Genomic DNA, 14,504 nt, shown 5'->3' on the forward strand with positions numbered 1-14,504 from the left:
AAATGAAAATCAGGTTGACGTCAGAACCCAACGTAAGATTGACGTCAGAACCCAACGTAAGATTGACGTCAATCTCCAACGTTGGACAGACGTTGCATTTTGGTTGAAAATGAAAATCAGGTTGACGTAAGAACCCGATGTCAGATTGACGTCAGAACCCAACGTAAGATTGACGTCAATCTCCAACGTTGGACAGACGTTGCATTTTGGTTGAAAATGAAAATCAGGTTGACGTCAAAACCCAACGTCAGATTGACGTCAGAACCCAACGTCATATTGATGTCAATCTCCAACGTTGGACAGGCGTTGCATTTTGGTTGAAAATGAAAATCAGGTTGACGTCAAAACCCAACGTCATATCGAGGTCGGAACCCAACGTAAGATTGACGTCAATCTCCAACGTTGGACAGACGTTGCATTTTGGTTGAAAATGAAAATCAGGTTGACGTAAGAACCCGATGTCAGATTGACGCCAGAACCCAACGAAGATTGACGCCAATCTCCAACGTTGGACAGACGTTGCATTTTGGTTGAAAATGAAAATCAGGTTGACGTCAAAACCCAACGTCAGATTGACGTCAGAACCCAACGTCATATTGATGTCAATCTCCAACGTTGGACAGAAGTTGCATTTTGGTTGAAAATGAAAATCAGGTTGACGTCAAAACCCAACGTCATATCGAGGTCGGAACCCAACGTAAGATTGACGTCAATCTCCAACGTTGGACAGACGTTGCATTTTGGTTGAAAATGAAAATCGAGTTGACGTCAGAACCCAACGTCAGATTGACGTCAGAACCCAACGTAAGATTGACGTCAATCTCCAACGTTGGATAGACGTTGCATTTTGGTTGAAAATGAAAATCAGACTGACATCAGAACCCAACGTAAGATTGACGTCAATCTCCAACGTTGGATAGACGTTGCATTTTAGTTGAAAATGAAAATCAGGTTGACGTCAGAACCCAACGTAAGATTGACGTCAGAACCCATCGTCAAATTGCCGTCAATCTCCAACGTTGGACAGATGTTGCATTTTGGTTGAAAATGAAAATCGGGTTGACTTCAGAAACCAAAGTTAAATTGATTTCAACGTTGGACAGACATTGCATTACGTCCCTATTGAAACTGGCCATTACCACATTTGTCATCAACCTGTGAACAGAAAAGGAAGAGGAGTTAAATGTCCAAATAATTGATTATACATAACACATTATAAACCGCTTGTTATAGTTTGTGTCAAGTCTGTCATATCTAATGTAGAAGTCACATTGGTTCTACTGTGGTGCTAGATGGAAGATCATGGGCCCACCCAAACTGCTAGGTTTTTATCTTCTGGAGACACAACTGATATCACGCAATTTCAAAACCTAAAACCTTCCTGATGTTGATGCTAAAAGGCAGTGAGGATGTGAACACATCTCTTAACATTTACTTGGGTCTGTTGCATGTACACAAAAGAGAGAACAAAGAACAACTGACTGAGCAAATTATAACTATTATATGGTACCAAAAGCAATGTTTTGGGATATTTCACACTATGAGTTCAGTAATATCAGCAGTCTGCCATAATTTTCCAAGAAGTTGGCAATATTAGCACATATTTGCAAACAGGGCTTGACATTAACATAGAATCGTCCCGTATTTAAGGCCCGTGAATGGTATTCCACCATTATATGAGCGTGGTTTGTCCCATTTTTAAAAAAATGTACTTCAGTTTTATGGTTTTTGTTTGGCAGCCGCTACTGCCAGTCGTTGGACTCTTTCTTTTTTTTTTTTTTTTTACAGTGCAAAACTGTTATTTTATGGATTTGTCTTAGATTATTACTGACAAATTCAATAAAGTGACATCACTAAACACTGTACAGAGGAACACTATCATTTTACAGATTTTTCCTAGATTATTATGATCAAACGCATTCAATAAGTGCTGAAAGCACTAGCCCAAAAGTTCTGCAGAGAAACACTTGTTATTTTACAGGTTATTAAAAACAAACAAAAAAATGAAAGTGTTAAAGCATGCTCAAGATTGTAAATTAAAAGTTTTATTTTGAAAGACAAAATACAAAGTCTGTACATATACTGTACAAAACTGAAAATGTAATCATTCAGTTTTTGAAGGAAAAAAAAGTACAAATTTGAAAGGAAATACATTTCAACATTTACAATACTGTACCAATTAACAGAACAGTTTGATCAGAAGTTAAATTAAATATTCTCAAAAGAAGAAATACAAAACATCTACAAGATTGCCACTGTTTCAAATGACTGTTAATTCTAAAGGCTGGAATACACTACATGACTTTTAAAATCTGAACAGATTTTTAAAACACTAGGCATCATACATATACTGACTTTGTAAATAGCGACAAAGGAAAACTGGGCATCATACACTACATGACCGAGGATCATACACTACCAGACTTTAAAGTTGTTCCGATCACAACAAACTCACTCAGAAACATGAGCCTTGTTGCTAGGAGACGCATGACAAATGAAAACAATATGCATTGTAAAATCGGCTGAAAATATCAAACGTTTGATATCCTCCGACTGGATAGAATCAGAGTCTGAAGCTTAAAAAACCGGAGTCTGTGACTATCATACACTATGCAATTTTCTATGGAATCTGTCATCTCAAATCTGCAGACTGGCTCTGACTTTCGGCAGCTAGCGTCAACTTCTCCTGACTGTAAATTGGCAGAAAATCAGGGCAAAAATCGTGTAGTGTATTCCAGGCTTAAGGATATGATGCCCAGCTTTCCTTTGTCATTATTTACAAAGTCGGTAAGTCAAAAATCTGTTTTAAAAATCTGTTCAGAAGTCGTGTGGTGTATTCCATGCTTAAAACTGTTTCATTATTTAGATGTAAACTTATGTAAACAAATTCCTGAGGAGGAATTCTTGAGGAGCAATTGAAAAACTAAAAATTACATTTTTATCTTACAAGTTAAGGTTATAGTATCATGATTTTTTCTTTGAAAAAGATTGTGGAGGCAACTGTATTTTAGCTTGTATTTTCCCAATCAGGTTTATAGTGTTTTTTCTCAATATTTGACTGACCCTATTGGATTCCATATAGCTCTGATAATATATGTGGACAAAAATTACATTGTCTTTTAATCCTGAATACTAGCTACACAAGTGTAATAAGTAAAATCAAAACATACAAATAAAGGTCCATGATTCTGCACCAGAAGTGACAGTCACAGCAGATAAAGAGCAGTCCACCAAATCTGAAGTAATCAGCTGGATCCTTGCTGCATCTGGGGGTTAAATAAAAAATAAAATAAAAAAAGAGATTTATTGAAAAGGACTTCATTTGTGTACCTTTTCTATAAACAACATTTGACATTATGAGACATTCTGGCTAATTTAATGATCTAGTTGTGACCTAATGGTTAGAGAGTCAGACTTGTAACCTGAAGGTCATGGGTTCGAGTCTCAATACTGGCAGGAAATGTAGATAAGTGAATGAACAGCGCTCTTTTAAAAAACGCACTAGTGTAAACGGGGCCTGAGGTGCCCTTGAGCAAGGCACGTTACCCACACAGGCCGCACAATAAAAATGGCTGACTACTGCTCTGGGTGTGTGTTCTTTACTCACTGCTGTGTGTGTACTCTACTTTGAGATGGTAGTTATAAAGAAATTAGTATTCACAACAATGAACAACTTTTCTCAGATGTATCATAAAGTAAATCAATTTTGTACCCAGAAAAATGCCAATTAGTACACCAAAAAATAAAAATAATTAATATTTGTATCAATTGCTAATATGCTAATACCTGTATATTTATAACTAATATAATTATTAATCGGTTTACACTGTTTTTCTATCACAAGGGGGTGAAATGTCTAACAAATGTACTTGAGGAGATCATTAAATTACTCAAGATATCATACTTATCCACCTTATTCCTAAACACGGAAGTAAGCCTATGGGCGAGACTAGGACCTATAGGGAAACAACGACAAGAATAACAACATGCAATAAACGGTAAAACTGTTTGCATTACAAACCAGTGTGTTCATAATTAAGCTAATACACTAAAATAACATGGTAAGACACACCAATTTGCAATATCAAGCAGCAAAACGAGCGGTTCTGTACAGCTAAAAATCCAATCTGCATAACTGACACAAAAGAAGATCAAAAAAGACATGAGGGTGAAAAAATGATGAGGGAGTTTTCATGTTGAGTGAGCTAAACTCAAGAATGAACTTTGAATCAGATTGGTGCCTTGGTGCAGAGTTTACCTGCTTTGCTGTGTTCACATTTCAGCACATATAATAGCACATGATCATTTAAAGAATTAATGTTAGCATGACATGTATACTTACTTTTACGGATCATGTGGCAGAAGATTTTCAATCCCAAAACCTCTGGACCATGAGAGGGAAAACACACACACACACACACACACACACACAAATAAATATTAACAGGTTTAATAGAACAATATTGTTGACTTACTGACAGAGACATGGACTTTATTTAGCCTACTCACCAGCTTTATTACAAAGACTTAACAGTAGATCCAAAAGCATGCTTTGCATAGTATTCTTCAGAGTCCAAGAATGGTGGTTTCATGTCCTCTCTGTTGAACAAGTGTATATGCCAGTTTTTCATGTTCCACAGTGAGACATTTTATTTTACAATAAAATAACAATATAACGTTAGTTATTTTTACTATTTCATACTGTTATTAAAAATAAGATCAGCAAACGGTGGCCTTCTGTATTAACATCATACATGTCCCGCTATTTATTCTGTCATTCATGCATGTTTCTCTATTAAAACGTCAGTAACTCGTAGCACTATGTTACGTGGATATATTTACATTCCGCGATATAAACAAATTTTTAAAAACACAAAGTAGTCACTTTAAATCATGGCCACAACATCGTCATTACACACAGCCTTATCTTTATTAAAACATAATATCAAAACAGTAACAGATTATGTCATCGCGATTAGCATATCACTTTAACAGTAACAGTAGAAAAATTATAAATGGTATTTACCTTCTGCCGTTTGCAATATGTGTCCATTAGCCATTGTGTCTGTGTTCATATTCACGCTTTATCGTTCTCAATCTGCACCGTTTAACTCAAAATCGGTCAAAATAAGAATTAATCTGTCAGATATGTGATAATCCATGTAAAAGCCATTACTACTGCATTGAACGGAGCAGGACTGCAGATAAACAGAGCAGCAACAGACTGGTGTGTAAATTCAAATTTGAGCGGTAGGAGGCGTGCCCAGTTGTCATTGGCCAGATTCCTGGATGACGTTTAGATTAACCAATCATGACCAAAGCAACAAAAAGAGACATCAAATAACAAAAATAAATAATAAAAAATAAATTTTTTAGGCTGTTACATGTAATTAATTGGTAAAATGGTGTTTTCACTTATGCTTATAAGTGTATGTGTGCTATTCACTATTCACCTATAATTTCCCTATGAATTTAGAGTTAAAATAGGGTTAGGTTTAGGAGTACAGACAGTGTGTACATACTGTCTATACTCGTAAATTACAGTTACATTCACATGACCAATAATGACCCTTTTGAACTTTAGCAAATCCCTTGTCTCAACTGTATAACCACTCTTATGCCTAAATGCAGCTGTGCATACAACTGTGGCATTTTCTGTATCTGACAGTACTTTGCTGTATTGCAGACAGTGTTACACCACCTGTTGGTTTAGGTTTATTCCTTTGTCCACAGTAACACTTACTGCAAATACTGTCATAATTGCAACATTTGTCTACAGATTACACTGTTGACTGCAGTGGTAATGCCGTTACAGCATTCATGGTATGGGAAAATGTAAACTATGGTAAATTATGGTCTTTCCATATGCACATGCACATTTGACAAATCGAGGATTCAAAATGTTATGGTATGCATTCCAGTCCTTTCAGACCCTTTTCTCCATGCTCTGTTTTTTTCTAATTTCAAATTTCTCCGTAGGTATAGGGTTTCTCTCACACAAATAACAAATGCACATTCTGTTCAGATAACATACCAATAATTTACAATGGCTGTATGCCATGTTTGTGAAAGTCAATGGATTTTTTTTTTTGGAGAGTTTGAGCTTTTAAAGATTATGTGTACTTTTCTCTGTTCACAATTTCCTTTGCAAAGTAATTTGGATCAACTGGTGTGTGGGCAGAGGCCTGAAAGTTAGAACCTGGAGAGTAGTGCAGCTTTACTCTTTAAAAACAGACTATGCATTATTTGATGTAAATATAAAACTAATATGATGTACTTTAAAATTACAAAGAAAAATGCTAAACAGCTACTATGGGCATAAACCTTTAATATAATGAGCTACATATTACAGATTATTTGTGTTATTTTACATTTAAATTATATGCAATTTAAGAATACAGAAAAAATACAGTATAAATAATACAGCCATTTTCCTGTGTTAAAAAAATGAGAACTACTATAATTTGTCATTAAAGATATAATAGCTTACTTAAAATAACAGTCAAGTTTTTAATTTATAGATGTTGTTTTACAGAATTTTACTTATAATTTAAAATAACAGAAAAATACTGTAAATATGTACAGTTATATTCTGTAAAATAGATTTTTTTTTTTTACAGTGTACCTCATGACTAAATGTCAGAATTTGACATCAGTATGATGTTGGCTTAAGACGTTGGCTCAACGTTGGAATTTGTTTAATTAATGCCACAACATGAAACTGACTAAAGATTAATGTCTAATGATGTTAGAGTTGGACGTTGTGTGGACGTTACCAATATGACGTCTACAAGACGTTGGGTTTTGGTCGCCAAACCTGACAACTAAATGTCAGTATTTGACTTCAATAAGACGTTGGCTTGACGTTGGATTTTGGTTAGTTAATGCCACAACCTAAAACTAACAAAAGATCAATGTCTAATGATGTTAGAGTTGGACGTTGTGTGGACGTTGCCAATATGACGTCTAGGAGACGTTGGATTTTGGTTGCCATACCTGACGACTAAATGTCAGTATTTGACATCAATATGATGTTGGCTTAAGACGTTGGCTTGATGTTGGATTTTGGTTATTTAATGCCACAACCTAAAACTAACAAAAGATCAACGTCTAATGATGTTAGAGTTTGACGTTGTGTGGAAGTTACCAATATGACGTCTACGAGACGTTGGGTTTTGGTCATCATACCTGACGACTAAATGTCAGTATTTGACATCAATATGATGTTGGCTTAAGACGTTGGCTTGACAATGGATTTTGGTTAGTTAATGCAACAACCTAAACCTAACTAAATATCAACGTCTAATGATGTTAGAATTTGACGTTGTGTGGATGTTACCATTATGACGTCTAGGAGATGTTGGGTTTTGTTTGCCATACCTGATGACTAAATATCAGTATTTGACGTCAATGTGACGTTGGCTTGAGACGTTGGCTCGACGTTGGATTTTGGTTACTTTACAACACAACCTAAAAACAACAAAATATCAATGTCAGCTGACGTCGGTATTGGACGTCACAGTAATGTTGTCATTAGACGTTGGCTTGACATTGAATTTTGGTTACCTGACGTCGCAACCTAAATCTAACCAAATATTAACGTCTTATGACGTTGTGTGCCTGCTGGGACAGTTTATGTTCAGTTGTTTTATTGGCATGAAAAACAACATATTACAGCTTCAGAACATGGAAATCTGCTAAACATTAAACAACAAAAATACAAAATTAAATTAAAACAATACATATGTTTAATAATACAATCAAAAGGAAGACAAGGGATAATAAATTGGAATAAAAATAAATATTCTTATGTAGGTGTTATTACTGCATTCCTGGAGTTTTATCAAGTTTGAACTTGAAATTCTGATTGTTGTCTTATGTATCTTGTTTCTAGTTTGGAAACTACAGTATGTAGGTACCTCACTCTCTTTTACAGTTTTGAAAATTACTCATTTACATACTGGTGTTTCTCTCACTGAGGATTACTCTCAATGAGGATTATTATGGTTATATCACTGACTGTTTGTTTTGATTCATGTTTTAATGAATGAATGATGATGGACAAACAGCTGGCATTACATTTGGAATGACTGTATTAATGGCTCAGTATACAGTATTAAACAACATTAATATATATATATATATATTATACTCATTCTATATACTCCAAGTACCTAGGCTTTGGAATAAAACTAGAATATGTTAATACTGTTCTGTTCTTTTAAACTGCTGGATCAGTATCAGCATTTGTCCAGGTGACAGTCTTGTTCAGAACATGTTGTTTTTATTCACTTGATCGGAGCTTGCGGAGTTTCCACTGTCAAATACTGTACAATACAGAGAAAGATACAATACACTAAAATCTGCTTTAATACAATATATGATATGAAAGCTAGATATGAAAGCATTGACTCAAAAACTTACTATAGTTTCTCCGGTTTACAGTGTGGATCCTTCAGTAGAGCAGAGAGCAGCTTCACTCCTGAGTCTCCTGGTTTATTATTGCTCAGATTCAGTTCTCTCAGGTGTGAGGGGTTTGATATTAGAACTGAAATCAGAGCAGCACAGCCTTCCTCTCCAATACTGCAGCGCCACAACCTGCAGAGAGTGAAGAACATGATCTCTGTGTTTAAATATTAGGGTGAGAGTCTGTGTGTGTGTGTGTGTTTGTATGAACACTATTTCTATACAGCAGGATTGGTGCTATAGACATTTTAACTTGCCAGCACAACACGATTCCTGATTGTGATACTGAACTTGTTTCCCATCTAGAATTTTTTTATGTTATGGGAATGTTTTTAGCGGCATGTTTTATTTTTGTTCCCAGAATGTTCTGCTCAAAGGTAGGATAACATTCTCTAAAAACATACAAATGTTTATTGGTAACATTATTAGAATATTATCCCCTAAATATGAAGGTATTTTTGGTGCAAAACAACTAAGCGTCTGTGACCTCGGAATTTGTAATTGCAGAGAATAGCCACACATGTGTAATAGTAAATTTGAAGTCACGGACAAAAGTTGCAAACTTGTAGATTTTTTTCTCTCTCCCACAAACACAACACAACAGTTGCATCTTCTCGAATCCTTCATTGCACGTGCACAAATCTTATTCTACGAATCACAAATAAAGAAACTTGTACGGTCACATGTTTTGCTACTATTGCTGCTCAATATCTCACAGCAACCAGCCGATTTATTCATTTATTTAGCCCATGCATAATCATCTGCATGTTTTTTTTTATATCACAGCTGATAGAAAACTGATGAGAATATTTCTTAAGAATAAATCATATTTGCAAAAAAAAAAAAAAAAAAAAAAAATATATATATATATATATATATATAGATATAGATATAGATATAGATAGATAGATAAGACTGCGATCTGATCTGATTCCAAAACAATTCTTGATCTACATTTTTTTCCCCGATTAATTCTTCTGCTGTGCAAATATATCTTTACAACTTTACATTTTAACCAAAATTGCAGTTTCTATGCATTTTGGTTATAGTTGCAATCTCTGTATGTCAGTACTGCCATCTTAAAAATAGGGGTGTGAATCTTCACTGGTTTCACGATTCAATTCAATTACGATTATCATAATCACCTCAATATCACAATGCGCCACATTCTCAGTTTTCAATATTACTGCACACGGCTACATTTTCATATAAATTTTATATAAAATTTATTTTGTGCAAAATTTACTTTATTTATTTTATTATATAAGCAGGCTACTTTTTAAAAAATTATTTAAAACAAGTGTTCTTTAAGTATCTGAAAGTTTACAGACAATAGTTATGGGTTTTTATTTTTTCCTCAGCATTATTGCCGTTTAATTATTACTTATGAGATCATAGACAGTGGCAGCTTTAACAGGCTGCATTCGCACTAATGCACAGATCTATTTTGATATATCAGATGTTTTGTCCTGCTCTGAAAACTGACTGTATGTACACAGTTTCGTATAAAAGTATTCGAAAATGCAAGTGCATTTAACCATAGCCAAATCGAGCTTCAGGACAAACACAAAGCGCACATGAAAGTCTGTTAGTGTACAAGTTTCTTGCATCTAATGGTACTGCATTCCAAACAGCATAAATGAAAGCATATCTAAAGCACATCTAAAGACAACACAGCGGGTGGAAGCACACAATGTCAAGCAATGCGCACGTGTCTCACAGCGCAAATTCTGTGCAACGAAGACCGCCGCGTCTCTAGCATGCCCACGTGCCATATGCGGGGTGAAAAACCAAGCCCAGAATCGATTCAGAATCGTTGAAGAGAGAATCGTGATGCATCGGAGAATCGATTTCTTCTCTCACCCCTAATATATATATATATATATATATATATATATAATAATAATAAAAAAAAATTATATATATATATACACTGAACAAAATTATAAATGCAACACTTTTGCTTTTGCCTCCATTTTTAGAGTGGCCTTTTATTGAAGTGGCCAGCCTAAGGCACACCTGTGCAATAATCATGCTGTCTAATCAGCATCTTGATATGCCACACCTGTGAGGTGGATGGATTATCTCGGCAAAGGAGAAGTGCTCACTAACACAGATTTAGACAGATTTGTGAACAATATTTGAGAGAAATAGGCCTTTTGTGTACATAGAAAAAGTCTTAGATCTTTGAGTTCAGCTCATGGAAAATGGGGGCAAAAACAAAAGTGTTGCATTTATAATTTTGTTCAGTGCATATATAAAAGCCCAACACCATAGAGCCCTCCCACATATCAAGTCCTAATTTAACCCCTGTGCTTTAACCCTAATCAAACACACCTCAACCAGCTAACTTAATTAGGATTACTAGAAGGCTACAGGTAGGAGGGTTTCATCAGGGTTGGAGCTAGTGATGGCCACTTTTGAAACACTGCTTCATGAAGCTTGGAAACTTTTATGAATCTTTTGTTTCGAATCAGTGGTTCAGAGCGCTTATCAAATTGGGGAAGTCACGTAATTTCAGCAACGAGGCTTCGTTACGTCATAACTGTCAATGGTTCGCCGCTGGGGGGTAATCTCTGTAAACCCATGAATCATGCGAGTTCATTTAGATCGCCCCCCAGTGGCAAAACATTGAACCAGCGTCTATTGTTTTTACCTGATTTCAGATCAGTTGAATCAATTTGTAGACATTTTTAACAAGACATTTGTGTAATTAAAAATAATTAGAAGTAGGTAATTGTCTCTTACTGCCCTCCATATAGAAGCTGTCCATAAAAGAAACAAAGCAAGCCAGAAAATTAATATAAAATATTTTAAAAACCACATATCATACAGACACTTCATATTTAATGGTATTTTATTTATTTTTATTTAACGTAGTATACTTTCAATAAAACATTTGCAGTGGGCTTTAAAAGCTGTTTTTATGCATGTTTTAGCCTGAGTTTTTGTTGCATTTACACACTTTTGACCAGCAGGCATCACCAGTGTGTGGTGTTTCAAGCGCTTCGAAACAATGAATCATTTTGCGAAGCAATTGGTTCAATTGATTCGAAGCTTTGAAAAGCTTTGTTTCTAGTTGGAGCTAAACTCGTTTAATATTTAAACTATAAACAAATGTACAGTATAACAATGAGCGATTCCAAAAAAATAAAGAAAATGTACCTTTATAAAAAAAAAATTCTGTTTCCTCCCTGCTGATAGGTGCCCAAACCAGCTTTTCTGATTGGCCAAACTTCTCTGATCTCTGAAGAGTGCCCGCTGTTGCCTCTACAGACGCACAAATCACTTTTGCTCCATATTTCACACAGATATGTGGTGCAAAACCAGTTGGTCATTTGCAAGCGAAAATCAGTGTTTGGGACTTATAGCGAACAGCAAATAGCCCAGTGTTAATTTAACTCTCCCGGGAGTATTTTTGAGTGCACACTCAAGAGTGTTAAAAGGTAACACTGAAGAGTGTCAAATTAATACTGAAGCAGTGTTAAAGTTAATGAGATAATTAGTGATTAACTCTCTGGGGTCGGCTGTCTCGCCGGCAAGACAAACTCGTTTTTTTTAAGATCAGTGCAAAAGACACTAAAAATACTCTTTTGATTTTGGTCACACAAATAAGTGTTATACATCAATCGAAACTGTTAAGTGTCTACTTTTTTTTGGGTACACTCACAATAACAACACAACTTTGTGCTTTTGGAAAAATAATAAAACAAACAGGGTGCGCTCTCTGTCTTCTCCGTCTCCGCGAACTGTTTTTAGAAACGCGTCACTAAAATGAACTGTAACTCAGCAAATACTTCACACAGAGACATGAGAAATATATCTATAGAAAGCTTGAAGTGTATACTTTGAAATGAAGCAAGTCTTATCGAAAACAAACATTCTGTGATGAAGTAATCTGTATGAAATCAACACGATGTTCAATCTGTCCCGTCTGACTCATTATCTCTAATGCAACCCCGCCCTCGCGCGACTCGCGCTGTTCATATGTAAATAGCCACGTGGTAAGTGCGCGCGTGCAAACGCCCAACAACACAAACAAAGAGGAGGTCCTTCATGGCGGCTACTGTTTGTTTCTGGATGAAGACGCGCTGAGTAAAAGCAGGATTTCCCTCGCAAGAAGAACACGATTTCATCCAGAAGAGGAGAGCAATCTGATGAGTAAGTAATGTTTCTTTTTTTGCATTAGTTAATGTTTTATTGTGACATAAACTTAAACACATTTTACTAGTTGGGTTTTTCCCAAACGACAACATGATGAATGCTGTGCGTCTAAGAATGTTTAGTACATGTTTATTATTACTACTCTGTTCACAAATATATTTTAATAGCGTGCACAATAATAATTAGTTTCTCAGATATAAAATATCATTTTTTATAATACAAAGTACATCCTTTTATTGTACAAAGCATGCTTGAGTCTGTGGCTACATAATCATATCATAGACTACTATAAAATAATTCATACTAGACTATATGACTACAAAATCATAGTTGGGTTTTTCCCAAACTATAATTCCTGACTACAGTGTTTGAAATAGTGTAAAACATTTTGAATATGAGGGGCAATTCATTGTATTTAAATTTCTTATGGCGCGATGATGTTTTCATGCTCTATATAAAACAATAAAAGTAATATGAGTGTACACTGTAACATGATGAATGCTACGAGTCTTAAGTATGTTTAGTACATGTTTATTATTAATAGCCTACTCTGTTCAGAAATAGATTTTAATAAAGTGCTAAACAATAATAATTAGTTTCTCAGATATAAGATTTCTTTCTCTTTTTTTATGATAGTACAAAGCATGTGTGAGTCTATGGCTACACAACATATATATACAGATGTTCCTGATATTAACATGCTCACAAATGTTTTTTTGTTTGTATTTTATTGAATCAGATACCAGCACCAGATGTATCCTGATGTCTCTTCAAACTGTTTTCCTCTGACTGCAGCAGTTTGAGTTAAACATTTTCGTTTGTGTTCTACTGAAGAAACAAAGTCACCCACATCTTGGATGCCCTGGGGGTAAGCAGATAGACATCAAGTTTTCATTTTTGGGTGAACTATCCCTTTAACCCTTTAAAACCTAAGGGTAAAATAGGTCATTTTCACACATTTTGTTTATTTGACTGTAAAATTCTAACAGAATGTGCTATTTTCAAGTGCAAGGTGTCTTTTTTTTCAGAAAACAAATGGCTTTCCAAAAAGTACAGTTTTATCAGGTGCCAGATCTTGTGTTTTGAGTTTGTGAACAGAATTTAAATAGACAAAAATAAAAAAAACGGAATATTTTTTTTTATTATTATTTAGAAAAAAAAGAGAAAAATCATGATTGAAATAATCCAACACTTCTTACTTCAAAATTCAACTATAATACATATATAGAAGTATTTTTGGGACACTGGGTTGCACAGTTTTCATTCAGGAGGCTTTTTTGTTCATACACGCACACATGTACACATGCATGTACATGCGTGCACCCATTCATTTACATGCGCGGACTCATTATAGCGACGCACACACCACATGTTAAAAAGTCTCACTCAGCCTGCTCCCAAAGTCTCATCAAAAATCATCCTAATCGACTCTTATGCTGTTTACTCCTCCTTGACCATGTTTTTGTTCATTTTGTTTATTATTTTATGCAATAACAAACTCCGCGCTCCCTATCTCTCCATTCAAATTCTCCCTTCCCGCTCTCCCGGAAATCTGCCGTCATTTGTTGACGGAGCGCAAGAAATTACCGTAATAAGCCATATATTGTCGAAAAGCTCATGTTGTCTGCTATCAGGAGCAATTTGAATTATTTTGATAGTGCAAACGGTAGAAGAGTTATGGTAACATGAATACAGCTTGGTCTGATGTGTCGGCGCCGACACAGCCGGTTTTAAAGGGTTAAGTACTAAGATATTAAATATTAAGATATTTTCTTCAGCAGACTTTCAAATTAATATTTTATTGTGAATATGAGATTGAGCTGAAGAATGAATGCTGTATCAGATGCAGGTTATCACTCAGTCAATGTTCCTTC

At 35.2% G+C, this 14,504-nt stretch overlaps 1 protein-coding gene across 1 annotated transcript in view; it reads right to left on the minus strand.

The window, feature by feature from the left end:
• Positions 1 to 4,035: 4,035 nt before the first annotated feature.
• LOC131530554 (NACHT, LRR and PYD domains-containing protein 3-like) overlaps positions 4,036 to 14,504 on the minus strand; it is a 71,375-nt gene continuing 60,906 nt past the window's right edge. The window contains 2 exon segments of the mRNA XM_058760889.1: positions 4,036 to 8,327; positions 8,425 to 8,598. Of these exon segments, the coding sequence (XP_058616872.1) occupies positions 8,321 to 8,327; positions 8,425 to 8,598 (181 nt within the window). The 3' untranslated portion in view covers positions 4,036 to 8,320.

Source organism: Onychostoma macrolepis, chromosome 22 (genome assembly GCF_012432095.1).
Source record: "Onychostoma macrolepis isolate SWU-2019 chromosome 22, ASM1243209v1, whole genome shotgun sequence".
In the NCBI taxonomy this organism is placed as follows: Eukaryota; Metazoa; Chordata; class Actinopteri; order Cypriniformes; family Cyprinidae; genus Onychostoma; species Onychostoma macrolepis.